The following is a 27,724-nucleotide window of genomic DNA, read 5'->3' as shown; positions in this document are numbered from 1 at the left end:
AGCACCAGCAGCAGCAGCAGCAGCAGTTTCATCTCCACGGTGAAGCCGGTCTCAGCCTCTTCACTCCACACACACCCACACACACCTCCACGCTGCTCCCAACACTCAGACATGGAGAAAACCAGTGAGATCAACGGACACACCGTGACCAACTCCACAGCCTCCACGGCGTCCACGGAGCACATGGTGGAGGAGGAGAAGAGCGCGCAGGAGAAGATGAGGAGCAGGTGCATGGAGAAGGCGCTGGACTGCCTGAAGAAGAACCTGCTGGTCATCATGACCGTGTCCGGCGTGCTGGTGGGCGTCGGGCTGGGCATGCTGGTCCGGAACATGGACCTGACCAAGGCGCAGATGACTTACTTCGCCTTCCCCGGAGAGATGCTGCTGAGGATGCTGAAGATGATCATCCTGCCGCTGGTGGTCTGCAGCCTCATCTCCGGGGCTGCCAGCTTGGACACCCGCTCCCTGGGCAAACTGGGGGGCATCGCTGTCGCCTACTTTCTGGTGACCACTCTGATCGCCTCCAGTATCGGGGTGGCCCTGGCTTTCATCATCAAACCCGGTGTGGGGGCTGGGGGCCTGAACTCCAACAGTCTGGGACTGGAGAGCGTCTCCAGTAACAAAGAACCCGTGGACTCCTTTTTGGACTTGGCCAGGTATGTATGTGTACCCTCCCTCATCACCCCCCCACCCCCAAACTGACAGCATTTTAAAATCATTTTACCACTGAGTCAAACTTATCAAGAGCTACAATGAAGTTTAAATGGATTAAATATAATAAGATTAAATAAGATCGTGCAAATACGCTTTATTTTTTAGCTAATCGGATAAAAACCCGCAGAGTGAGTGAGTCAGGCGTCTAAATTCCAACAAGTTTCTTTATAGACTTTTAGTCAGAGTTCACACAAGTTTTCACCTGGAAAAACCTGCAGTAGAATAAACATGAAAATGGAGTCAGCCCAGATTTTCTTGCCCAGATCTTTTGTCCTGAATGTTAGTGTGAATTAGGGGTGTAAGAAAATACTGATACACTGATTTATCGCAATATTGTGTTTCAAGATCCCATATCGATAATCTGTAGAACTTATTGATTTTTTATCACCAATTCCCAGTCAAATAGTCCTGTTGTTGGTTCATTTTCTTTTTCTTTTCTTTCTTTTTGCCCTCAATATATCGTTGTACCGATAGTATCGCAAAATATATCATATCAGGTATCATATCGCCAGATTCTTATATATAATATAATTCTTATATATAATATACACCCCTAGTGTGAATGATTGTTAGTGTTCAGACCTCATACGATGACTGGTTTAAATGAGGCTCTCCGACTGGTACTTGGTCCAGGCAGCCACTAGGGGCACATGTGCAGTCTTTAGTCAGTGTAAATTCTAATCCAGAACTTTTACAGCTGCGTGAAGCCTTTGGTTATTTGAAGTAACTTATACCTTACTTGATGATAAATAATGATGAAACACTTTCAAAGAAGTGGCTTAAAAAGATGGTATTTATACTAAATGTGAATCATCCGACTACATCAGCCCCCGAGCTCAGCACGGAGACGGGGGCAAGGCTGAAGGAGCTGCTGAAGGAGTCCTTGCTTTTTGTGTTTTTGTGTTTTTTGAGTTGCATCGGTACTACAGCGGTGCAACAAGGTCCTGAGAACTGTTGTTAACATGAAACATTTTCATGTAAAAGTACAAACCAAAATATTTACAAAAAAAACACCTAGAAAGGGTTGAAGTTGTTTTCAACGTCCTGGCCGTCAGTGACCCACACAGACAGAAGAGTCCTAAGAATCAGGTCTCACGTGGGCCGGGGAATTGGAGTGTAGTTTGAGCCACAAGGTGTGGAGGCGGAAAACCACAGCAGCAATGGCGGCAGCAGCAGCAGCAGCAGCTGTGACACCCCATACAAAGTGAGCACACTCTGCTGAAACAGTCACATTCCCTCTTATCAGAGTCACAGCTGGAGGAGAAGAGTTTATTTCTCACAGGTTGGAACCATGTTTTAAATGAACATCTTGACCTGACCTTCACCAAGAGGCTGTGTGAGAAAACCGTGACTCAGCTCCAGGGCTCCAGGGGGGGGGGCTAATCCAGACACTCATCTCTGTCATGTGATTATTAGAAAACTGACATTACCTTTGGACTGGTTACCTTCTATTTTCCTCTAAATGGGATAAAAATGTCCAAAAAAACACAGTTCAAACAACAGTTATTCTCAGTTCAGGTCCTGGGAAAACAAAGAAAAACAAAAGAAAAGTGTGATTACATGTTTACCTGTCAGTGGTTTGGTTTTTTTTTTTTACTCGTGCGGCATTTTTACTCTGGTCTGAAAAAAAACCAAACATTTGACAACGTTCCTAAGTCTCCGTGGCTGCTGTCTGACCCTGGGAACAAACCTGAGCCCAGTCTTTGAGCCCAGTCTGTTTTTCTTCGCTCAGAACACGTTGACTCCAGTGGTATTAACAAATAGACAAGTTTGTGATGATCATGTGTCGTCAGTCGTGGAGATAAACCCTGGGCCAACACAGAATCGGAGAACGCGTTGGTGTAACGGATTAGTAGCTCAGCGGCTTTGAATGTTCACCGGAAAGACTAAAGACAAAACATTCTCTCACCTGATTAATTTTGTTTGCTTTGTTCTGGGGTGAGGTGGGGTCGGGGAACTAAATCCAAAATATTTTTTTTATTTCAATGCTGCGACACAACACTCTATTTGACCTTAGTGTTGAAATGCTCAGCGATGCTCCTGTCACTGACCGCACGGTGGCTCAGTGGTTAGAAATAATCGCCTCACAACAGGAATGTCACAAGTTTCCAGCTCATTTAGTGGTGTGGAATTGTGAGACGGGTGTTTTTTTCCTTTTTGTGTCAGTTGTTGACACTGATCTGGACCGGTCGTCCTTCCTCCAGTTAAAGTGATTAAAGTGATAAAAAAAACAGACAGAATTTTGAGGGAAAAAAAGATAAAAACAGTCTGAGTCTGGAAAAAAAAGAATTTTTGTCTAAAATAGCCATATTATATATTATAAGATTATTTTAAACAATTTTTTTCACTACTTCTTGGCATTCGAAAACGTTAAATTTGCATTAAGTTTGTTTTTTTATGCAATTTTTTTTTTTGCATTTTCATTTAATGTTCACTATTTCTTGGCTAACAGTTAGTAATCCATTACCAACCTTATGTGTTAGGTTACTTTATATTTTTGGCTAACAGTTTGGCTAACCTGTAGCCTCTGACTGGTGTCTGTGTTTTTGTGTTTTGGTTTTTTTTTTGTTAATGTTTAAAGCAGTGAGTAAATTGGTACAAAAACAACAAAGGTTTTATTAACTGCAGACAAACTGAATCGGTGACTAATTGTACGCAGTGGACCGTAAAACACAGAATAAATGCTCCAAATGAATGTTCCGCCTCGTTAATGATGACCCGGGGTTTGAACCTCGGAGGGAAAGTAAACATGTGTTTTACTGGTTTCACTTTGTCAGTGATATATTTATCAAACTGCCCTTAAGGACAGTTTGGTAGGGGTGTGTGTGGGGGGGGGGACCACAGCATCTACTGTAAGAAGAAAGGGTGGCTGCGTCACATACAGAGGCATGACAGAGGTTAGGGTTATTGGCCTCCTGTCATACCACCTCTGCTCAATAGGTGTCGCTGAACAATTTACAAAGGGGCAGCAACCGAACAATAGTGAGAAGCCCTCACCCCCTCACCCCCTCACCACCACCCCCACACACACACAGCAGCGGGGCCGTTTGCAGTTCTAATCGATCTGTTTCTCTTCTTTAATTAGGAATTTATTTCCTGCTAACCTGGTGGCCGCAGCCTTCCGTTCGGTGAGTGCACCTGATTTCCCGCCACCGCACCGCACCGCACGCTCCCTACTCTTTCACCGCTCCACGTTGTTTTATGGCTAACAGTCATGTGTACTGTTCATTAGAATTTATTTCCTCGGCCGCAGAGATGCCACTGTAGGTTTATTTAGTGGAGGCCGCTCCGAGAGCTTCTTAATGAGGAGGTGCTCACAAAAGACACCGGCCGCTCTCCACTGTTCGCCCCAAATGCCTCTTTACCCCGTCCTTTACCAGCCGTTACCATGGCGAGACCATTCCATTCTCCTCAGCCTAGCAACCCACCTCGCCTCGTTGCTTTTGAACACAACGCGCTGCACTTCCTGGAATTATGATCCCGCCCTCAGCCTGCTGAAAAAAAGTAAAAAAAAAAAGCAGGGAAAGTTCAATATTTGGGGATACGTTCCGTCCGTGCAGATGCACGTGAAGACACACATCAAGGCAAACATTTCTAACCAATGGCCGTCAGTTTGCCTGGTAATAATAAACCCAGTGGAAATGTTGACTTCTCACGCCGCGGAGATTAAGTGGAGTTACAAAGTGCAGCCAGTTCGTTGGGTTCAGCATCCCAGCCTCCCAACCATCCAACTGGGCCGTCCATACAGTGGGACAGCCCCTGTGGACTGCATCCAGATCTGGATTAAACCGTGAAAGCAGAGTGAGGGGGATGGATTTACCCAAAATGACAAGCAGCTCCACGTGGACCTAGATAAAAAAAAAAACCTCAGAGTCAGTTCTGCTTGGACATGTTTTAGAGACACGTAGGTTTTTCCAGACGTGTGACATTGTGATTGGACCAGATTTTTCAAATTCAAAAATGTAAAACCACACAAACTTTTCAGAACGTCATTTCATGCCAAATCAATTCAGTTTAAAGAAGCAAACTTCACAAAACACATCTGTCTCCAAGGACAGTTTTAAAATTAGAACTAAAATAAAATTAGTCTCCGCCCCTAAAACCCCAGCCCTGTTCACCAGGAGACGTCTTAAACAGTCAACGTCCTCTTGTGTTTGACGTGTTTAATTCAAGTCTTGACTGACGGTGCTGTTGATGTCCTGTTGTGTTTCAGTACGCCACGGACTACAAGATGGTTGCTGTGGGGAACAACAACAACAACTGGACCACCCTCTATCAAAGGGTACACACACACACACACACACACACACACAGTTTTCTAACCCAGGACCAGTGTCAGCTGGAAAAGGTCACAATCTGATTGGACAGATTTATGACATTAAACGCACCACAACAGTTGAACATTTGGGCTTTGGTTCATGGAGGGGGCGGGACAGACTGTGGTTGATTTTTTTTTTCAATGTTCGATCCTGACTTTTTGACCGTTATCGGTTCGATATCACATCAAGTTCACAAACAAATGAATGCAACCTCCTAGTGGGCCATATTTGGCCTGTGGGCCTTATGTTTGACACCCTCGGTCCAAGTTCAGCTGTGACTGTGTGATTCAGGTTCCCTACGGTACCGAAGGTGACGGCATGAACATCCTGGGTCTGGTACTGTTCTCCATGGTTTTTGGCGTGGCCCTGAAGAAGCTCGGAGCAGAGGGAGAGGAACTCATTCGCTTCTTCAGCGCTTTCAACGAGGCCACCATGGTGCTGGTGTCCTGGATCATGTGGTGAGTAGAGCCGCGGTCTCCTGTTGTCCTATGGTTTACGTTGAACCCCTCCCCCGAAACCTTGTTGTTCTCCGTCTGGTTCCTCAGGTACATACCCTTTGGGATCATGTTCCTGGTGGGCAGTAAGATCGTGGAGATGGAGGACGTGGTTCTCCTGGTCACTAGTCTGGGGAAGTACATCTTCGCCTCCATCCTGGGTCACATTATCCACGGGGGCATCGTCCTGCCTCTCATCTACTTCGGCTTCACTCGAAAAAATCCTTTCAGTTTCCTGTCGGGACTCATCACACCGTTCACCACGGCCTTCGCCACCTGCTCCAGGTACAACACCTGCCACGTCAGTGTCCTAGGGTCAGTGACCCGGTGGATTACACCAGAGCACTGTCCACAGCAAATGTGGGACGCAAGTTTAGACTGGGAACTTCTCAGAATGTTCCAAAAATAATCCAGGGAGCATCATCACATCTGAAATATGACTCGATGGTTTTGGATTTGAGATAAAACACTAACCACTTTAAGGAAAAAAAAAATTCAATTTTTTCTTTTTTTTTAAGAAGGAATGTTGTACTGACTTGTCATGACCAGGAGTTGGCAGCAGTGCTTGGGTTCCAGACTCTTTAATGGAAAGTTCTGGAAGTCTAATAGAGCAACAGGGTTTAAAAAGAGAATGCCAACAGGTTGTTGAGTTCCCGGCAGAGTGAGTGGTAGCTGCATCAGCAGGGGACACCACACTCCACCCTGACTGGTCAGCAGTTCCCTGTGGACCAATCAATGGCTAGTAGTCTGTCTAAGAGACATCCTGCTGATGATGATTAAAAAAACTGTAGTCAGTACTGCAGTATTCAGTACTGCAGAAGAATATGAACAAAAAGTTTTACTCACTTTGTAGCAGAGAATTGTTTTGGTTCTGCAGTACACTCATCCACCAGTAGGAGGAGCCGTGATTGAATTCTTGTTGAATTCTTCTCTTTCTTCCTCTCCAGCTCAGCAACTCTTCCGTCCATGATGAAATGCATTGAAGAGAACAACGGCGTGGACAAACGCATCAGCCGCTTCATCCTCCCCATCGGCGCCACCGTCAACATGGACGGCGCCGCCATCTTCCAGTGCATCGCGGCCATCTTCATCGCCCAACTCAACAACGTGGAGCTGAACGCTGGACAGATCTTCACCGTCCTGTGAGTCCCTGAAGTCGATGCAGGGTTTGGACCGTCTGCCTGTTCATTTTTTGTTTTTGTCTCATTTTGCGCTCATTTGTCAACGTCCTCCAGAGTGACCGCTACAGCGTCCAGTGTCGGAGCGGCAGGAATCCCCGCAGGAGGAATCATCACCATCGCCATCATCCTGGAGGCCATCGGCCTGCCGACCAACGACCTGTCCCTCATGTTGGCTGTGGACTGGATTGTGTGAGTAAAAAAAATTATATTTATGATTATACTGAGATCCATTTAGAGCAGAATGTGAAATGAAAACCATAAAACACCAAAGATTCTGTTTGAATTTGATATAAAAGAGAAACAAATAGGAATGACCGATAACATTGTCAGTATCAGTTGATATCGGAATCAGAAATAAGGTGTTTGGACAATGTTGGCGTATCGGATATCGGTGAAGAGTTAATATGGGACATCCCTAGAAACAAAAACCGTACGTGAACTTAAGAAGATAAAAATATTTTCATAACAACCTACGTGAGTCGCCTCCGGGGTGAAAACCAACACCGTGGTCTGTTATTGTAAATAACACTGACGTGAAACAGAAAACGCAGCAGCTCCAAATGAACCGGTCATGATATCTGGGTGTGTGTTCGACTGTTAGCACGGAGTGAACAAGAGCCGTTCTCAGCAGCGGGAGCATCGGAGGAAGTCACCGCTGTGGCTGTTAGTCCTGGAGTCAGTCAGCAGGGGGCAGACGTTTACCCCTCAGTCATTGGCCAGATCTTTCCAAACCTCCTCCTGCTGCGTTCTGCCACGACTGGTGGGAGAATCTGGGAGGTTTTGAGGAAAGTTCCCACACTTTGTGTTGGATAATCAGAGCAACAGCTGTGAAAAAGTTTCAGGGTTTTCACCTGAGGCTGCCTGAAACGAAACCAAAGTTATTGATTTTTTTTTTTTGCATGCCTGGGTTTCACCAAAATGATGTGTGTAGTTTTGAGGAAAAATTACTTTATGTGAAAGTCAAAGGCACTAGATGGCAGCATTGCAGCTCATTTTATTTATTAATCAATTTTAATAAACGAGGATTGTATGGTGTGTTTGGGGTCAAACTTGTCGGAATCGTAAATTAAGTGAATTAAGATTTTTTGAATGTGAACAATGTTTCACTCACTAAAAGGCGAAAAGACACAAAGACATGAACGACGTCTTCTTAGAGGTTGGATCTGGTATATGATTTACTGTAGTTCACACTTAAATCTGTGCTTTTACAAAACCAGAGGAAATTGTGTTCCCACAGGGATCGAACCACCACTGTGGTCAACGTGGAGGGCGACGCTCTGGGCGCAGGAATCCTCCACCACATCAACCAGAAGGAGATGAAGAAACAGCAGCAGCTGCATCAGCATCTGGAGGAAGAGCTGGCTGAGGTGAGGGTGGAGGCGGTGGCCAACACCCGCGAGGGCCAGGAGACCTCGCCGCTGGTTCTTCATCAACTAAAGGAGGGGGAAGGCACACCAGAGGATATCGAGTCTGTCCTGTGAACTGGGAAAGATCTAGATCCTTCTTCCTGGTCCTGTCACCTTTGATATTGTCGTTGCCTGGACAAATGTCTCACTCAGAGTCGAAAAAAAAGCCTAAACTAATGGTTTTGTTTGTGAGGATGAAGAAGTGCCATAGTGACAGCGACGGGGCATTTGCTGCTACTGTCCACAAGAGGTCACAATAAGCTAATTAGGACGTTAACACTAAAATAGCATTGAATTTACAATTAAAGTAGAGCGCCCCCATGATTTAAATATGTTTTTAAATCATCTTAAACATTCCCATAAACCGTTGTTTTGTTTGTGTCCACGGAGATGCACGTTGTCAACATGTCGTACAGTTGGAGCAGTTTAAAGTGCATTTTTTTCCTAACCTTTTTTTTAATCTAAACCCCCCAAAAATATGAAGTATTTTTGCTAAATCTGAACGGTCAAAGTATCCACGACAGGTTGCGCTTAATTACATGTTCTGGAAAGAACCGGAATGTTTGGTGGAGCCATAACTGTCCTGTAAAAGTTCAACAGCAGTGGGATCTGTCACGGTCCATAAAGTTGTTTTCAGTCTGAGCTCAGGCCTCACAGTGATGTCAAACATTTATCCTTCAGGTTGGAGTTTGACTTGTCTTCAAATCAAGTCCTGCGACCTTGGAACCAGGTCTGTCGACGTGCTGCCCCTTTAACAGACTCGGTCTTGCTAAAATAGACGACATGTGCAATAGTTACAACAATTATTGCTACATTTTCTCAAAAATACTTTTTGATACATCAGTATTTGGTACTTTGTGTCTCAGTACAAGTTGGTGAGACACATGAGTGGAACTAAATTTCAACAAGTCGTTGTCTGTCGGATCGTCAACGCACCAGTTCATCCTTGCGACTGTTTTTGCCCCCGTCTGTTTACTGTTTACCAAACCCGACGGTTTAGTAAACACAGGACCAAATACATTTTCAATACACTTACTACATCTACACGTGCTTAGTCATTATGGTCTTGCGGGACCTCCTGTTTATCACAGTACTCCAAAGCCCTGTTGTTATCCTGGTGCTCTGCTTCTCAAAAGAGAATTGTGTTTAAAAAAAAAACCAAATAACCAAACGGTGAATCTCACTGTGGTTTCTTAACTCAAAAGTCTAAAAAAAGTCTGCGTGCCAATAACACCTACACTCTCGATTTCTAGTCGCTTGCTAAATTAGCATTTGTGCACCAGATAGGCCATAGGATTTGTTAGCTTTGTTTTATTTTGCTAACTAGCTTAATTACTACAACTAACTTTGGTTCAGCCTTGTCAAATAATTTCGTAGTTAACACAAACGTCTCCTTAAAAAAAAAAAATTACAATCGTAGTGATTTATGCCACTGGCCTTGTTTTCACATGGTTCTTAATTTCAGTCCCTCAGTGTCTTGGTCTCAGTCTTGATACTATTTTCAATGGACTTTTTTTATATATTAACATAAACATTGACACTAAATGGAGTTATTACAAAAATATGTGTGTGTAAAAATGTAATGCATTTTTAATTATAATCTGTGAAAAAACTTTAACAATAAGTTTATGTTGTCACTATCTTTCTTTGGATCCACGTTCTAAGACTTCAGTTTATTAAAGGGGCCTCTGCTGCCCTCTAGTGGAGAGAGTTATTAATGTCAAAAAAGTGGAAAAGGAAACGTGAACGTGGTTGCACCTTGGGGCGTTTGTGTCTCTTAGTTCTTGAATGCTGTATTGTATTTATTTGATCATTAGTTTTCACTGAGTTGAACCTGTGTTGATGACTTGCTGCTCATCGTGATGTGACGACCAGGCTTTAGATGTTGATCGTGGTGCATCTCTCAGAGCTTCAGCTTGAATGCCTGGACATTTGCGACATGAGCCTTTTCTTTTTTTTTAAACTAACCACTACTATTTTAACCTTAAACTGAGTGGAACACGTAGGTTTTGTTCACTTTATTTGGTTCAATCCTGTGCAATTACATACAATGTGTTGTGTGGCATACGTGTTTATATATATATATTTGATATTAATTTATTGTGATTGTTTTAACTATTTTGTATCATTTGTACTTTTAACAGTTCCTCTGGGAGGTAAGGTTACTTCTTCTTTTTTTACCTTACCCGTGCCATGTCACTGTGTCCTAACACTTCTATCTCTTCTAGCTCTGCACTCTGTCAACCAATAAATAATTTTTTTTCATGGATAAAATGGTTAATTTATTTTATTATTTGCTGCCAGTGATCGAACCTGGGTTCCTTATTAAATCGGTAACAACTTGTTAGCTCTGTCATCTAATTACCAGTAAACTATATAAAAGATAAAACATTTTACAAAAATGTCCCCACAGATATAAATACTCGGGCCACACACACACAGTTGGTAAAATTCCGACAGTCTTGAACGCATCATGAGTGATGCTCCCGTTCGATCCGTGTTAGCATTCCGTTAGCAGATTGGAAGCTAACGGGATACAGACGTTAGCTCCACGGGGATGTTCACGTCTCACTGCCACGCTCAGTAACACAGACTCTGGACGGTTCCGTGGGTTTGTCATCGTCAATCATCGCTTCGATTCGGACACACGGGAGACTGACTGGGGGTAAAGTGTGTCGAGATGACGACGCGGTCGGAGAGAGAAAAAGCTCAGAAACAGAACGAGCAGCATCAGGCCATTCTGTCCAAAATGCTGAGGGAAGAAGATAATAAATACTGTGCCGACTGTGAGGCCAAAGGTAAACATACACACACACACACACCGAGAAGTTTCTCTGAATGCTATTCTGACTGAAGTCGATAATGTCTGTACATAAACTCACAAACCGGTCTGAACCAGATTTCTACTATATCATAATAATTCTCATTGATATGATGCTTCAGAAATGTACACGGGTGTAAACGCGCTAAGGTGACAGATATAAACAAACAATGAATAAGCAATGACTGATGATTTGTCCAGGCAGCAACAAAATCGGGACCATTTCCGACGTTGCTTTTCAAAATAAAACACATGCCAGGAAATACTGTAGGAAATTATTAAACTTTTTCCAATATAAAAAAAATAATATTAGAGAACTGTAGACGCGATATGTTATACAAATGAGTAATGTTATAGTTATATATTTATCTCATTACAGAAGGACAGACACGGAAATATAGGTAATTTAAAGCTTATTTTTATATACATATAGCGATGACACTGTGAAAGACATTTTCCAGTCTTTTTGTACTAACGGTTTTCAACTTCTAAATGTGTTTGTGATATTTATTTTCAAATCGACGGTTCTTATATCCGGTGTGTGATAGTAAAAAATGGCTTTAACTTGACGGTATGGATATCGTGTCCTTGACTGGATTATTTATGAGCGGAAAACGTACACGTCCCTTGTATACATCATTAAATTAAAGGTGTGTGTTACGTTTAGCGGTAACATTCGCACCTACAGACGCGTCAGCGTGACAGATTGTGTTGCTGCTGTAACAGCCACATCTCAAACCAGGCGTGATGCCCTCACCCACCAAACTCCATTTAAAAAACGTGGATATGTAGCTTTCCCTCGTGCTTCTTTGAAATACAGTTTACAGAAAATGTTGTCCTACGGTTAAAATAAATAATCTCACTATTCGGCACAACCCACGACAGTACCTCATAATATAAGCTGAACATTTAAAAAATAAATCATCCAGTCAACCCAAAGGACTGCTGCAGATTATAATGCCATTATAATCAACGACACTGTTGTGGTTTTGAAGTTTTTTTTTCCAGATACTGAGACCGATATTTGTGCATGTGTGCAGACGAGTATAGAAATTCCAGATTTTCTGAATGGAATTTGAACGTCTCTAGGCATCAGTGACGTCAATTTGACGTAGAATGCGTCATCGTGGTGTCTGTGCTGCCATCTGACAGCTGTTATCTGTGAAACCAGAATTCCCTCGCCTCCATCACCTGACACTTCCTCCAGTTTCTCCTGAATGGGGGGAGTAGAGGGGGGTGAATTTCAGTATTTAAAGAAAAATACACTAAAAATTATCCTACCTCACTGTCCATCATTATTTCCCGTTGTAACCTTCCTTCCTCCGACCTCCTGACCTCTTTATTTGACCTTACCTTACCTTTCCTCACTGCACTCCTCTTTTCCTTTTTCCCTTACCTTACCTTTCCTCACTGCACTCTTTTCCTTTTTTGTCTTAGCGTCACCTACTCCTCCTACCAACCAAGTCACGTCTCACCTTCCTACCTCCTAACCTGACATAATCCTACTTCCTTACCTCATTACACCTGCATAGATCGCCCCCTTTAGGTGTGTTAGCAGTGTTCGATAACACATTTAGGGATTCTGTGACACTGTTTGTCCCACTTTGTCCACTGCAGTGTGGCGGTGACTAACCTTAGACTGTAATTCCACACTCACATTGACCTACATTCCTATTGTGTGTGCGTGCGTGTGTCTGTGTGTGCGTGTGTGTTCATGTTACCTGTAGAGGACTTTTTTTTTCTAGTATAATCACTGACCCTGCTGCGATTACAGGCCATACGTTACACATAAATGTGCTTTTCTGAATGCAGGCAGTTAATGGTTAGCTGCTGTTGTTCTATGTCATCCATCTTCATAACTGGCTGACGACAGTAGTACGGCTAATGATTAAATAAATTACTGATAAATGGCCTAGTTATTGTAGATAAGCTGCAGGAGAATATATTGATTAATTGACTCAGCTTCATGACCTCACTGTGTTCGTGGCACCCGTCGACACGTTCATTTGTTTCTGCGGAGTAAAAGGAAGTGTGATAGTACATGATGGATGGGCTGCATTTAAGGACCTCTTTATATCGGCTGTAAAGACGGGAGTGTTTTATTAAGGGGGGTTGCCACAAAAAAAGAGCTACAAATTTGGCTTGTATGTACAGTAAAGTTGTCTATATACAGCAACAATAGCCATGATGTTGAAAAATGCCAGACTAGCTTTAGCTTTGCCACGTAACAAATATAGGTAGCTAAGATGTCTACCGAGACCAAAAAATGGCAACAAGTTCGTAATATGAATACTAAAAAATAGTAAAATATGAATGAATTGTCAAATAGTTATGTAAGCAAAAATAAAGGACTGAAAATGTAGTAGTTCAGGAGTGACGAAGAAAACTGTAGGCTGGAAATAATGGGAAAAAATATAAAATGTATAAATTCAATATATAAAAAGTCAGCACGAAAATAGCGATTTTTCTTCCAATTCATAGTAATCACATTTTGCACTTCCGTTGTCATCTCTCACCAGTAGATGGAGCCGTATCCTCGCTTAATTTTTCTCTTGACTCTAACCATTTATCGTGAAATAAACTCCTCTTCCTCCTCCTCCTCCTAAGCACTAATAGACCAGCAGGGGGCAACACTGCACTTCTTCTCTCCCCTTAGTGTCCTGGCAGTTTCTAACGATCGTCTTTTCTTCAGTGTTTAGCAACATTTACAGGGTTTGTTTAGAGGAAGTTGTATTTAAATGACATAATAGTTTTCAAAGCAGAATCCAGTTATAAATATATGAGCTGCGCTGCTAATAAGACATTCACATAGACCCTAATACAGGCTTATGTTGCATAGATTGAAAAACGCTTTATTAGCTTAAAGGGTGTCTCGCTAAAAAGCGGAAGTAGTGGATGACTGGTTCATTCTTCATCAACTCCTGAGCCAATCACGGGGGACCTGGCTCCCGTGACACGTTTGCTAATTTGATAGTTTTCCAAGTCAATCCTAGCCAATTATTGTCATTATCCAACGGTCATTTTAAGGCGGCTGAGGAGTGAAGGTAATGTAGTGTTCGCATTTTGCTGCCTTTGGACTAATTAAAAATAGCTACTATACTTTTTGTACACATTTTATTAGCCGTTGCTAATTCAAGCTACAGAGGCTAACTCGAGTAGCTAGGTGTTATTTATGTTTTTTTTAAAATTTCTTAGCCACTTTAATTACTAAATAATTTATTAATTTATCTTTCTTCGGCCGTTAGGATTAAAAACTAGCTTGTTTTTGATTTGGGTCACTGTAGCGTTAGTGTTGAATAGACAATAGACGTAAACGTATCACGCCCAACGTTTACGTTTTGTCCGGTCTTTTATTTTCCTGTTTTGTTTTCTGGGAATCTACTTTAAGAAAACTGTATGACTTTGACTAACATTGAGTGTTTTTTTTAATGGCCTTGATTCATTTGGTAAACAAAGGGTGATGTGTTTTGCCCAATATTAATGAGCCATTGGGGCAAAAAAAAAAAAAAAAAACAACCCAGGAATTGTGGCCCGTGCCATTCCTCCTGCTGTGACATCAGTGGTTCTTCCCTAAATTCGAGATAAAATGTGGCATAATCAAAATGCTTTCATGCAGCTGAACAGACTTTAAAGTCTTCTTTGATAAGAAGACATTTGTAGAAAAAAAAAAAAAAGAAGTGCTTCTGTCTGACAGATTGGCAAAAAACCCTGAGGTGAAACAGTCGGAATGAAAAGACTGGTGGTTGTGACGTTAGTGCAGGGAGATGTCTGTGGTGCGGGGGCTCAGAACAGATAAAGGCTGCAGTGTTAGTAGTCCTGCAGGATTGTATTGGTCCAGTCAGGCATGATTAAAGGGGCTGCACACTTTCCCTTTTTCTCCTTGAAAAGCTTAAAAACTTTGTGTCTCTTTTCTCCGTCCCCGAGGAGAGCACGGACTCGGCTAGACATTTTGTTTTCGCTAATAAATATCGATTGAATAAGCTCACGGGAGGACTCACGTCGGGAAATTCTTAAGTTCTTTATTTATTTTTTGTCCTTGATTTGCTTTGTCCAGAGGTGGTTAAAATAGGCCCAAACCAGAGGCGTAGAAACACGTTCTTATCCTTGTGCTTTCAGTGCATTTATCCTCACGTGCTGACGTGACAGTTTCTTGTTGTAAAGATAGTGTGAGTCACGTAAATCAGGGAATTTGTAACAGTTCCAGTATAATTCAAAGGTTAAAACCCTGTTCAAACTCTGCCTGACTGAGCCAATCAAATGACTGCTGTGTTGGCTGGTTTGCTGTTAGCAAGCTAGCAGGTAGTCTCCCTGCTGTGTTGCTGTTTTTTTGTTTTTCCTTTTTCTTTTCTACAATCTTAGTTTTTGTACATTTTGAAGACTTTTAATTACACTCCAACATTATGTCAATGGTCTGTACGTATAAAGCCATTTTGAATTTTGACTCAAACCCACGTCCCTCCAGGTGTAGGACAACCTTTACGACCGTGTGAGACGGTGAACTCTCAGTCAGGTTTTCTTGGTGCTAAAATGAACACGCTGTGGGGAAATCACAGTGAAAACATCCTGGAGCCCATGTTTTAGAACTTAACTCCAGATCTCACAGATTGATCCGAGACACACACACACACACACACACACCTCCTCACGTTGACAGTTGGAGCTTTAATTTCATGCTCGGCTACCTGCCTCCCTCTTTCCTCCCAGTTGGGAAGTTCACTGTCACTCATCAAAACTCCAGGGTGTGAGATTTAGATTGTGTGTGTGTGTGTGTGAAACAGCTCTGTTTACCTCAGAGTGTGTGCACGTCACCTGCAACGCAAACTGAATCCAAACAAACCTTTCCCTCAGAACCTTCGTCCAGGAGGTCCGTTTGGGTTTTGTTGAAGTGGTGGACGGTCTGTATGTGTACAGTCCTTATGACCACCGCTTTGACCAGCCACCTGGACTGGAATCAAACCCCCAACCCTCTGGGTGTAGGACCACTGCAGCAGCCGATGAGCCACTGCTGCTCACAGCTTGATGACTGACTTCCTGACTCCTTCAGCAGCAGCTGAGTGTTGGCTCGCACTTTTATAATAGATTTAGATTGTTGTGTGTGTGTGTGTGTGTCTGTGTGTGTGTGTGTGTGTGTGTGTATAAGTGTGAGAGTGTGCAGTGAAGGTTTCTGTATACTGACATTTCTGCATAATCTGTGCAGCCATGCTCACATTCTCATGCGTGTGAGTTTTTTGTGTGTACTCAGCAAGATGATGTGAAGAATACTGGCATGGAACTGTGTGTGTGTGTGTCTCTGTGTGTGTGTGTGTCTGTGTGTGTGTGTGTGTGTGTGCCAGTGAGAAAAGCAGAGTTGGAGCACCTCATTTAACGCTAATCAGGTCAGCGGTCTACCAACTGGCACTAGTGTTTTCAATGAGTCTCTCTCTCTCTCTCTCTCTCTCTCTCTCTCTCTCTGCGCCTGTGTCTCTTACTCTCTCTGAGAACATTACAATTTCTGTAATTTAAATTTGATATTTGAAGGTTGCCAGTGAGGGAGGGAAGGAGGGGTAAATGCGTATTTTGTACTTCCAAATCCCAGTAAAGTCTACTCTCAAATATGAGTACAACACTGAGTGTGTGTATGTGTGTGTATGTGTGTTTTTTTTTATATTAACTAAATGGGTTGAAGGTCCCAGAAGAGAGAGAGAGAGAGAGAACTCATCTAACTCGTCTAATTTGGTCCACACTTCAATGAAGAACATTTATTAAGAGGGAAAACCATAAATGTGAGAACATGATCCAAGAATTGGCCTCGTTTTACTCTATTTGTTCGTTACATAAAGAAATGGGTCGAAACTCGCTTCTAAAATAAATTATTTGTTCGTTACATAAAGAAATGGGTCGAACCTCGGCTCTGAAATAAAGGATTTTTTCAGTGAAGCTCAGTTTTTCGTGGACAAACAATGTCGTGAACTTGATCTCTGACTAAAAAGTTGATGCTGTTATGGTGTGAAGAAACACACGGCCTCGATGCAGACGCTTTTATCCAAAGCCATTTACAGATTGATGGGTAATGTTATCAAGCTCCGGGAATCGAACCCAGGACTCTCTTCTCTATGTTTCCGAGGCAGGCGTGCTAACCGCTACACTTACGCCTCGGTCGCCTCCGCTTTAACACCTCTGTGGGCCCTGCAGTGCATTAGAGCCGCTGCATAAACAGGTTGATGCTNTCGTCCCCCCGCCCCTCCTCTGCTCTCCTGTCTTACCACCATCACATCCATTGGATCCATGAAAATCCGATCGCCTGCACTTTTTTTTTTTTTTTGCACTCAAAGCCGCTTTTAGTCGTCAAATTGACGGATCGTTAGCCTCCGGGTCTGAACGAGGACGGAGCCAGAGACGGTGCTGAAGGACCGTAGCCACCAGTCCATTAGAATGATTTGACTGTCATTCCAGCACCACCTCCTGTTTATCTCCATGGAGACCTGGCACAGCCGGAGAGGTTTCAGACTTCACAGAAGTGTGTTTTAAAGTCGACCTGGTGGAAACGTGCGTTTTCTCACCGCGTGGTTTCATCTGGTCCAGTGTCAACAGAGCGATCACCGACCGTTAGGACGTCGTCGTGTTCTGATCTGAGAGTTTTCACAGTTACATTCACAGCCTGTTTCACTGCTGTTGTGTTGTATGACTTTTAACAAACATTAAAACTCATGCCGTTTGTATGACTTTTAACAAACATTAAAACAAATGCAGTTTTATTTATTTATTTATTTATTCTTTTTCTTCAGGACCGCGGTGGGCGTCCTGGAATCTTGGGGTCTTCATCTGTATCCGCTGTGCAGGCATTCACCGCAACCTGGGCGTCCACATCTCCAGGGTCAAATCTGTCAATCTGGACCAGTGGACACATGAGCAGATCCAGGTGATTCAACACACACACACACACACACACACACACACACTCAGACCTTTTCAGGATATTATCAGTAGAGGATTCTGAATTTTAACCACAAAAATGGACATAGCTAAATATTTTAAGGCAAAGTCATTTTTGAGAAACTTTTAGTTTTGAAGACCTTTTCAGGAAATTCTTAGAATATGATTTTACTGTGATCAAAAGGTGGCGTAGCAGAGCCTGGCAGGCCTCACATATTATATTCCCTCACTCTCAGTGTGTGGCTATTTGGAGAATTGCCCTCTGTTTGACCTCATCATGAAGAAAGAGTCGGACGGATATATTTTTAAAGCAAACTTTGAACAAAGTGCTGACTTTAAAAAAACCCAAAAACTTAAAAACAAAAACAACTTCCAGCTCTTTTCAGGTAAATGAGGAGCTGACAGACTGTTATTTAATCATCCTGTTGTTGGCTCTGTGTGTGTGTGTGTGTGTGTGTGTCCACCGAGGAGCCGATTCATCAGCTGACTGTGAGAGGTAGAGGTCTCAGTCGGAATGTTAATCACTGTTTTGAATGACTAATTAATTGGGGATGGCTGATTATTCCGACTCCTTCTCCTCCACCTCTCCCATCAGCCATCCATTCGTCTCCCTCCTCTTAATTTAGCCTCCGCACACACACACACACAGAGGGACAGTGTGTCTTTCACTCAGTGCACGTGGAGGGCGTGCACACACCAGAGTCGGGGGTGGGGGGGAGTTAAATGAAGTGAAATGCTAATGCGATGAATGGGAGAAGGTGCCTCCTGTGACAGGTTCTTAAGAGCGTTTTCAGCGTCCACTCCTCTGGTGACCACTCGTCCGTCTCTGTCCACTTGTCCTCTGCAGAGTATGGTGGACATGGGCAACAGCCGGGCCAGACGGGTGTACGAGGCCCATCTACCAGAGACCTTCAGGCGGCCGCAGACGGACCAGTATCCTTATAAGAATAAATGAAAAGAATCTCTCTGTTCAGTCAAGGTTCAACTTTTTATTTACATAAATGTTTCACAGTTTATTGTCATTTTCATGACGAGATTTTTTCCATCTCGTCACGAACTCAGAACTCAGTTCCAGTTCAATGTTGAACATGATTCACTCATCTTCAAACTACTCTTCGTACCCATAAGCCCTTGCAGTGAAATAATAATAAGGAGTGACAGCTCCGCTTTGTTAAAGTGTCACCTTACACTGTGGTCCAGGAGTCTTTCTACTGCTGGGGCTGTTTTGTCCCTGAGAGGAGGAGGTGAGGGGAGAGGAGACATCTGTGTGATTAACATCAGCAGCATATGTTCTTATTTCCACCAACAGACGACTGAAATAAATAATCCCCAGTTTAAAATGCTGTTTAATTCCTGATCTGTTATCTGACAGGCGTGTGTGTGTGTGGTCATCATCATCTGTGTGTGTGTGTGTGTGTGGTCATCATCATCCCACACTCTTTTGAAGTCCATTAGTCGACGCGGCAGCAGCAGAGCAGCTAGCTGAGAACAGCAGATAACAGGGAGGGAGGATTAGCGCAGCGGCTACTGTTAATATCACAGTTTTAATCCAGATGTTTCAAGTCAGAGTTTTACTGCAGTACATGTTAGTACATCCTTGAGTTTCAAAACCCTGACGTCCAAATAAGGTGACACAGTCGTTCCTGGAAGGAAAAACTTTCCTTCCAGGAACCGTCGGACGAGTCAGTGCGGGCTAACTCTAGCGTTAGCCGCTTCAGTCACAGCTGTATCTGGACCAGGACGGGACATGTGCTGGTTGTCATCCAGTTTCAATCTTCTAAGTCTTTTCTGGTTGATGTGAGAAGAGCAGCTGCTGCTGAAATGTGGAGATAAGAGATTTGGGATTAGCGTTAACGTAGAGCCTGGAGTGGGATGGAGGTGTGTGTGTGTGTGTTTACACCCCCTGACTTTGCACCACTGAGTCACAGAGCTGTCACTCACACATGCACGTGTTTGTGGTTCAGACGTCGACTTCTGAAGGTCGTACGTCGAGCTCCGGGATTAAACCTGAGGCTAACTACGAGACCGCAAAACAGTAAAGTCAACACAAAGTTACTGCACAAAGATCTATTTATGTAATCATTTATTTATGTCCCAAAAGTAGTGCAGCACTTCTGCTCCGCAGCCAACAGATGGCTCTGTCCTTTCCTTATACACGGTCTGTGTTTAAACTCCCAGGTTGAAGGTTTGAAGACTATTAAATGCAAACACTGTGCATATTCCATGTGTGGCCACTAGGGGTGTAAGAAATTATCAATACAATATTTTGTTTCACCATATTGTATTGATATTCTACTGTACTGTATCTTGAAGATGTAGATATTAATGACATTGGTTCATTGTTTGTTGTTGCAATTAAACCTTTGACCACTAGTCTGCTCTAGTGATTCCAAATGTAGATCCCTCTGTTCCCGTGTTACTAACCTGCTGTTGAGACTAGGATCACACTTTGATTACAATTACATTGATTAGAATTAAATTAAAAAAAAAAATTAAATACATTTTATTGTTGCCCCTGTATTTTAAAAGTATTGTAACACGGGATTCTTGCCAATACACACCCCCTAGTGGACACTTAAATCCAGTGTTCTGGTCCTTGACTCCTGTCTTCAGAGCCGTGGAGGTCTTCATCAGGGACAAGTACGAGAGGAAAAAGTACCTGGACGAGAAGGCTCTGAATACACCAGCGGTGAGTATTTATTTATTTTTGTTTGTAGTATTCTGTACTGCTGAACAAACACGTACAGTTGAATTTAAAGAAACACATTTTGTTCATGTAGTTTCTCACTTCATCTTCGTCTTCATCTTCATCTTGGCGTCTTTCAAGCTCCTCTCCTTTAATTTCTTCTTCTTCCATTCCCTCGCTCCCTCTCTGTGTTTTTTTTTTTCTTCCTCTGAAGCGTTGCCAGCAGTCAGACTCTGATCTGGGATCTGTTTCCATCTCCCACACTCACTGTTGGGCTTTTATATGCAAATTAATTATTAAAAACAACTCATTATCACTTTTAAGCTGTTTGGTGCAGATGGAGGCGGGAGGAAGAGGGGGGAGGAGGGTGAGGAGGAGGAGGAGGGTGAGGAGGTGGGCTTCAGTCAACCTGAGCTGTTGTTTGTGTACGAGTTTGTGTTGGAATGAGATTTGTTAAATGTTATATATTCACTGCAGAGGAGTGTTTGATCAGGATCAGAGTGGTGTCGATAAACAACGTGGAGACGCCGCCGACTTATTGATCATTTAGATTTCATCTTACCGTATTTTATGGACTAAGTCGCTCAAGAATAAAAGTCGCACTAGTGCCCTCTAGTGGCTGTCAGAGTGAAAATGTGAAACATGTTAAATTATATATTTTAATATATAAGTCGAACCTGAGTATAAGTCGCAAACTCAGCCAAAAGATGAAAAAAAGTGTGTCTTATAAAAATCTGGAAATAATTTTTTATTTTATTATAATTTTTTCTAATTATTTCCTCTGTTTGTGAAGTTGTTCTTGTTGTTTCCCATTCTGTGAAATTTCAAATGTCAAGTAAGTTAAGTCTCGTTTGGTCAGTAGGTTAGAATCTTCTAGTTTCTTCAGTTTGTGCAGGAAAAAAAACCCCCAAAATATAACAATGACATGTAATAGAATCTGGACAGAATCAAATGAAAATGCAGCGACGTGTGCTGCGGTGCAGGAACTCTGCCGGAGTTCCTCGTCTTTATTTCCGTCCTGCGTGCTGCCTCAGCTCATCGCTCGTGTCAGCAGTGAGTATTTGTGTTTGTGGGTTCTTTATGGACTGCAGATTACTCCGGTTGTACAGGAAACAGCGGGACATGGTGACACATCTCTGTGAGGATGAGCCCAGTGATTGGCCTAAAAATGTCACAGTCGCCCCCCGGAGGACGACGGCTGCACTCGTTCCCAGCCTCATTTGGCTGCGTTAGTCACAGGGACGTCCTCTCTGGGTGTCCTGTAGCAGCAGCAGCAAAAGCAGCAGCAACAGCAACAGCAGCAACTGCTGCGGCAACTGGACATCAGAAAGTGATTTTGTTTCGTTTTTTTCACGCTGTCAAATAATTAAAATAACTGATAAAAACTGACCAATCACAGTTAATCCTGACAAACATTCAACAGTATAATTTGACTATTCTGTCATCTCAATAGTGATGGACTCACTCACTGCCCTGTGATTGGTTAGTCCTGGCGGTGAAGCCTGAAGATGTAGCCTATTGTAGATGGTGTTTTTCTCACTGCAGTGTGTGTAAATGACTACGTGTGTGTGTCGACTGTTGAAAGAATTTTTTTTATTATTTAATAGTAAAGCTCTTTTTTTTTTAGGCCTGGCATCCCATGTGGGTCACATCGTTAATTAGTCCCATTTAGATAAATAGAGGAATATTTGGATTTATATATATTTTTTACATTTATTTACTTTAAAAGTTGTAGAATCAAATCTGTTGTAATTATAAATTGTCATGCCTTTATTTTTGCCCGTTATAAATACACCAGGGATGATTTTTTATTTTTTTTGAAGAGTGAAAATCATCTGTCGTTGGTTTTCACACCATGTAATTATCAGCTCAACCATCAAACCTCTACGTCTGTCTGTGTTTCTTTCACCCTCTCCTCTCCGACCGTTCAGCTTGTCGTCCCTCCACTCTTTATCATCCCCCCTTTCTCACCCCCAGCCTCCTCTCCTTCCTCTCTTTATCTTTATCATCGGTCCATCTGTGCTCTTCTGCTTTCCTGTCGACAACTTGGCCGACATCAGAGTCGGAGGAGGGAGAGTTTTTCTAAAGAGGGGCAGAAAGGAAACCTTTTAAAGACATCAACAAAATAATCAGGGAAGAAAGAAAACTCTGCAGATTCCCTTCTGTGCTGCGCTTCTCTCACCACCACGGGGCAACCAGAGCGGGCAGCGGCCGTTTGATGCCCCGGCGGCGGCGGCGGTAGAGAGAGATGGAAGTGTAGAAAGATGAAGAACAGAGAAAATGTTTTTTTGTGTTCTGGCCTCTGAGAGACACCGTCAGTGTTGGTTTCCAGCCTGAGGTGGTGATGGAGAGAGAGAGAGAGAGAGAGGGCGAGGGAGTGATGTCATCGCTCTGCTGGCCTCTGTTCACAACAGTCCATGTCTGAAGGATGTTCAGGATATTTTAGAGCATTTCTAAGTGAGGAAAACAACATTTGAAAATCAGTATTGTCAGAGTTGTTTAGTTGAATCTTTAAAATGATGCTGCTCGTTTTTTCTGAACCAGCTGACAGAACAGTCTGTGAGAGAGGATTTGGATGAACTGGGTTGTAAACAGATTGAAAGTGACAGTAATTACTGGTTAGGATTTCATTATTAATATTTTTTTTACTGTCTGCTTTGTGGAACAGTCTGTGTTCGTCCAACTGTAGAAAAGGCACCTGAGCATCAACAGGAATATTTTAGGTTTGACTAAAGAAGAGACGGCGAGTGAGTGAGTGTAGGTGCTCAGTCATCCAGGTCATTTAATCCAAAAATAGTTGAAGAAGCCTCTTGGATGAGAGGTGAAAAGTCTTAAAAAAAAAACCTCCTTCGTCCAGTTGCCCTTGATGTAACTATTTTTGGGTGAAGGATCTTCTGTTTCCTGTCTTTGAGGAAAAACATTTCTTTAAAGCTGCTTTAACCAACGTTATTGTATGTGTGTTGTTATGATTATATTTTATTCTATTTTAATTCATTTGAGCACCATATATACATATATAATCACATATATTTACATATGTATGTTTATTAATAGCTGACCTGCTTAAAAAATCTCATTGGTTGAAAAAGTCATTTTTGTGTATCAGTGAAGTAGGGACCTAGTATTTTTTATTCTCTAAAATCCTAATTGTTATATTGTCTTTGTGTCAAAGTGTCAAACTGTTTATCTGTCTCTTAGCAGAAGTCTGAAGCCGCTCCTTCGTCCACTTCACCATCGTCCCAGGCTGACAAGAACAAATCAGAGGTGAGGATTTCTTGTCAAATATCACGGCTATTCTTTTCTAGATAAAAGATATTCAACAAATACACACACACACATACCTGACCAGGTCAAAGTTCACCATCCATCCATTCATGGTTGTGGCACAGGTCACCGTGACTGAAATGCACAGAAAAAACCACTGTTTTTAGCTGTTAGATACCGGTGATCTACTGATCCACGAGGCCTTCCATGTGCAGTGAACAAGACTCAGATGAAACCAAACAAAATATTTTCCTCACTAAAAAAAAACAAAACACTTTCACTGTGTTTGAAGGAACCAGTGACAGCAGCAGTGAATCAACAGCTCTGTTGGCCTGTGATGTTAAATCACTGGTTTTCTCTATGGACTTTGGAATGGGACATTTTCCTCAAAGATACTGTAGATTTATGGAGATGAAGATTTTATTAGCTCAGGCTTTTTTTTCCTAAATGAATGAGTCCTAAATGAATTTTCTTTCTTTTTTTGTTTGTTTTTGGCAGCGGCCATCAGTGAGAGTGAGTGTCTGGTGTCTAATAATAGACGATGCTCTCAATGCTTCATTCTAATTCCTGTCATTCCAAATATTGATGACAAGCGTTTACGTCGATCTCAGGAGAAATAAGCAGCGTTGCATACTGAGCGTCTCTGAGCAGAGCGAGCGCAAATAAAGTATTTACACAGATGCACGGAGACAATGGAGGAGGAGTTTCAGGCTTCCTGTTCACAGCTAAAGCCCATCTCTCTCTGCGTGTTTGGTTGCGATCCTGACATTAGCTTTAGCTCGTCAGCAGTTGGCATCAGCACGGGCTCATTTACATATAGCAGAACAACAGTGAGCCATTAACCTGAGAAGCTGCATCGACTCACTGTGTCCTCATCATGTTCATTACATTAAATCTGCATTGTGAACGCATTAAAATCACATTAGAGACTGAGATCTCATTGTGGCTGCGCTACAGCTAATCCATAGCTAATCTTTACCATTGAGACTTTTCTCTGCCCCACTTTAATGTCAACTTATATGGTCAGTTGATGTTGATCACAGTGGTGGAACAAGTCGGTCACAGGTGTGATTTTCAGGTGTCTATTTATTTAGATGGTCCTGGAAGAAAAAGAAAAGCTGTACCATCTATTCTGGTCTATAAGTGGCACCAACCAAAAAATGCAAAAAAACAAACAAAAACAAACAAAAAAACCCAACTCCAGTGTATAAGTTGCACCAGCCTGCTAGAGTGCCCTCTAGTGGGTCTCAGTGTGAAAATAACAAACAGTAGTTCTTAACATAGTTTGTGTCGAACACATCTGAAAACACCGTTGCATCTTTGTTTCCTTCACAGAGGGAGCGTGAGAAGAAAAAAGAGGAGAAGAAGAAGGAAGCTGATAAAGTGGAGAGAAACAACAACGCAAAGGTACAAATGGATGGATGAGATGGATGGATGGATGAGATGTGTGGAAAAGAAGGACAAGAAGAAAAAACCAAGACAAGTTCATGAAATATACTCTTTAGAGCACGGCTGTGGTTCATGGATCATCACCTTTTGTTTTTATGCAAATAAGTGAAATTATATTAGAAAATATTCATATTTAATGAAATATAATTTGACAAAACATCACAAACAGGAAGTGTTCTTCAGGTGGGCTGGATTGAAGCCCCTTGTGGGCCTGTTTTGGCCCACAGGCCATATGTCTGACACCCCACTCTAGAGTAAGTCGGGATCTGTCCTTGGTGCTGATTTGGTTGGATCTTAACTAAACGCATAACCTTGACTGTAATGTTGACAGTTATGGAGTAAAATATTCTGGGTTTGGTTTTTAGCGGTCATTTTATTTTTTTATTTATTCATTTATTTATATGCAGTGCAGTCATCGTGGCTCCACCTCGGTTTACTTTACGGCCCGAATAATGACGCGGTGGAAGGAGCGCTGCCTGTGTTTAATGTGTGTGTGTGAGACTGGGCTGTTCTGGATGCATAGTTTGTGACAACAGAGAAGGTTGTGCTGCTCCACCTCTGTGCAGCGGGGGGCGCTGGATCCTGGGGGGGAAACTGCTCATGAACATTCATGTTGTTCATGTTCAGGTGCTGAAACTTTTTGCTCTGCTGTGTGAGTGACATTTCCAAATTCATGCACTGGGACACAAACACACGCAGAGTCAATCAAATATTAGTTTGATCCAAACTGAAAGTTTAACTTTGACTAAGTTTCTAACCAAACTTTAACTGGTATTATTTCATCATTTTTTCCCAGTTTTCCTAGAATTTCCCATTAGATTCTACTTCCTGTGTAAAATATTACACCTTGAGCTTCTTGAACACGTAGAAATCTTTTTACCTTCTCTAAACTCGTTCACACCAAAACACGCGAAATGAGCGGCGACTCCACAAACACAATCAGTCTAATGGACACGAGGACACGATTTAATTATTTGTATTATTGTTTCCTTGATTTATTTATTTTTTTGCAAATGCTGTCTACTAAAAAACCTAGAAGCCATTTGTCTTCTAGGTTTGTTTTTTTTATGTCGCAAGAGAATAAATATTTGCAGAGAGTAATAATGGATGACAGAATATTTTTTTCAAATACCCTGCGTTGTTGCTCTCTGCAGCAGAGGGAACGGCCCGATGTCGTAAACATCATCTCGGCTAAAGACAGATGTGAAGAAGAACAAATAAATGAAAGACAATTTAAAGTCGATGACTCAGGCGGCTGGAGTGCTTTTTCTTGACGTTAGTGTACGTGTTCAGAACAACGTGTGTGTGAGTGTGTAGTCGTACAACTAACAGTCCTATTATTTTACCATTTTATGAACTGTTTCTTTTAGCTACAGTAAATATATCAAATATATTCCGTAGCAAACATCGTCAGAATGCTGTTGATATTTTGCTGTTAAAAAAAGAGTTTTTATTTTATTTTTTTCAGACTAAATTATATATAAAGTATTAGTGCGGTGTTGGTAACACAGGAGTGAGGTTTGATTTGAGCAGCGATGGAGTGAACGGCAGTGTTTCTAGGTCATGGTTAGTAAATGGAGTATTCAGTTTTTCCATGGCCTGTGGAGCAGTGAGGGAATAATGTGTGCGTGTGCACGTGCAGGCGTGTGCACGTGAGATGGTCCGCTGGGGGGAGGAATGTAGGCTGTGGGCAAGTGTGCATCAGCTGAGAGTGAAATGTATCCACGCGTGGCTCCACACTCAGGCATCAACATCTGTGACCTGACCTCCGTCTGCTCCTGGACCTCCGTCTGCTCCTGGACCTCCAGAATCTCTGGAATCTTTAGAACAAAAAGTCACGACTCTGCTCCGCTCAAAAACACTTTCCATCCTGATCCAATAAGGTGTGTGTGTGTGTGAGAGAGAGTCGGAAGATATGGAAATCTCTTGTTGTTTTCTTTTCTCTTTAAACATACAGTGCCTGCCTGGCAGGGGTTGCCAGGTCTGTCGATTACAAGCGATTTTGGGTTTGTTTTTTTCTACCTCTGCTGAAAACTATCCACATGATTCTATTTTTTTTTTACTTTACTCTTTATCCACTAAGCTAAACTAAACCCAGCTTGTGGAGTTGTTGCATCCCTCGACAACATGGCTGCCATACCAGACAACTGACAGTTGTTGCCTTCATTGGTTTTACATGCTCAACATGTGGGTGGCGTCCAGATAAGAGGACATTTGCATCAACATCTTAAACAAATGGAAATTTATTCTCCCCTCAGTTTGAAGACTTTACTGCTGCTTGTTGTTCGTCTGTTCACTCCACTCATTGTTGTTCAGGTCACATGACCGAGCTGTGGCGTCTCTACAGCCGGGGGTTTTACTGAAGCTCTGGTGGTGTGAAATTTGGACTTTTGTTTGTATATTGGTTTTTTTTTTTTTCATCGATTCCGGTCTGATTTGCGGGGAACTTTAAAAAACATTTCATAAAGTCCATTCAGC

At 42.4% G+C, this 27,724-nt stretch overlaps 2 protein-coding genes across 6 annotated transcripts in view; both read left to right on the top strand.

Moving 5' to 3' along the window:
- slc1a4 (solute carrier family 1 member 4) overlaps positions 1-10,064 on the top strand; it is an 11,262-nt gene extending 1,198 nt beyond the window's left edge. Inside the window, exons 2-9 of one of the 3 annotated variants that reach the window (XM_025060833.1) lie at positions 27-656; positions 3,800-3,842; positions 4,928-4,996; positions 5,325-5,491; positions 5,579-5,812; positions 6,475-6,669; positions 6,763-6,897; positions 7,946-10,064. In XM_025060833.1, coding sequence (XP_024916601.1) covers positions 112-656; positions 3,800-3,842; positions 4,928-4,996; positions 5,325-5,491; positions 5,579-5,812; positions 6,475-6,669; positions 6,763-6,897; positions 7,946-8,189 — 1,632 coding nt within the window. In that variant the 5' untranslated portion in view covers positions 27-111 and the 3' untranslated portion in view covers positions 8,190-10,064. Of the gene's footprint in view, positions 1-9; positions 657-3,799; positions 3,843-4,927; positions 4,997-5,324; positions 5,492-5,578; positions 5,813-6,474; positions 6,670-6,762; positions 6,898-7,945 lie in introns of those variants that run through there. The other 2 variants (XM_008321351.3, XM_025060834.1) reach the window with 2 other exon arrangements.
- A 452-nt stretch (positions 10,065-10,516) lies between these two features.
- LOC103386918 (stromal membrane-associated protein 1) overlaps positions 10,517-27,724 on the top strand; it is a 47,660-nt gene continuing 30,452 nt past the window's right edge. For 2 of the 3 annotated variants that reach the window (XM_017037423.2, XM_017037421.2), the window contains exons 1-6: positions 10,517-10,912; positions 17,700-17,833; positions 18,695-18,780; positions 20,461-20,536; positions 23,732-23,797; positions 25,133-25,204. In XM_017037423.2, coding sequence (XP_016892912.1) covers positions 10,795-10,912; positions 17,700-17,833; positions 18,695-18,780; positions 20,461-20,536; positions 23,732-23,797; positions 25,133-25,204 — 552 coding nt within the window. In that variant the 5' untranslated portion in view covers positions 10,517-10,794. The remainder of the gene's footprint in view (positions 10,913-17,699; positions 17,834-18,694; positions 18,781-20,460; positions 20,537-23,731; positions 23,798-25,132; positions 25,205-27,724) is intronic. The other variant, XM_017037422.2, reaches the window with a different exon arrangement.

This window comes from Cynoglossus semilaevis, chromosome 12 (assembly GCF_000523025.1).
Source record: "Cynoglossus semilaevis isolate Cse_v1.0 chromosome 12, Cse_v1.0, whole genome shotgun sequence".
In the NCBI taxonomy this organism is placed as follows: Eukaryota; Metazoa; Chordata; class Actinopteri; order Pleuronectiformes; family Cynoglossidae; genus Cynoglossus; species Cynoglossus semilaevis.
This window is presented reverse-complemented; position numbering and strand designations above follow the sequence as displayed.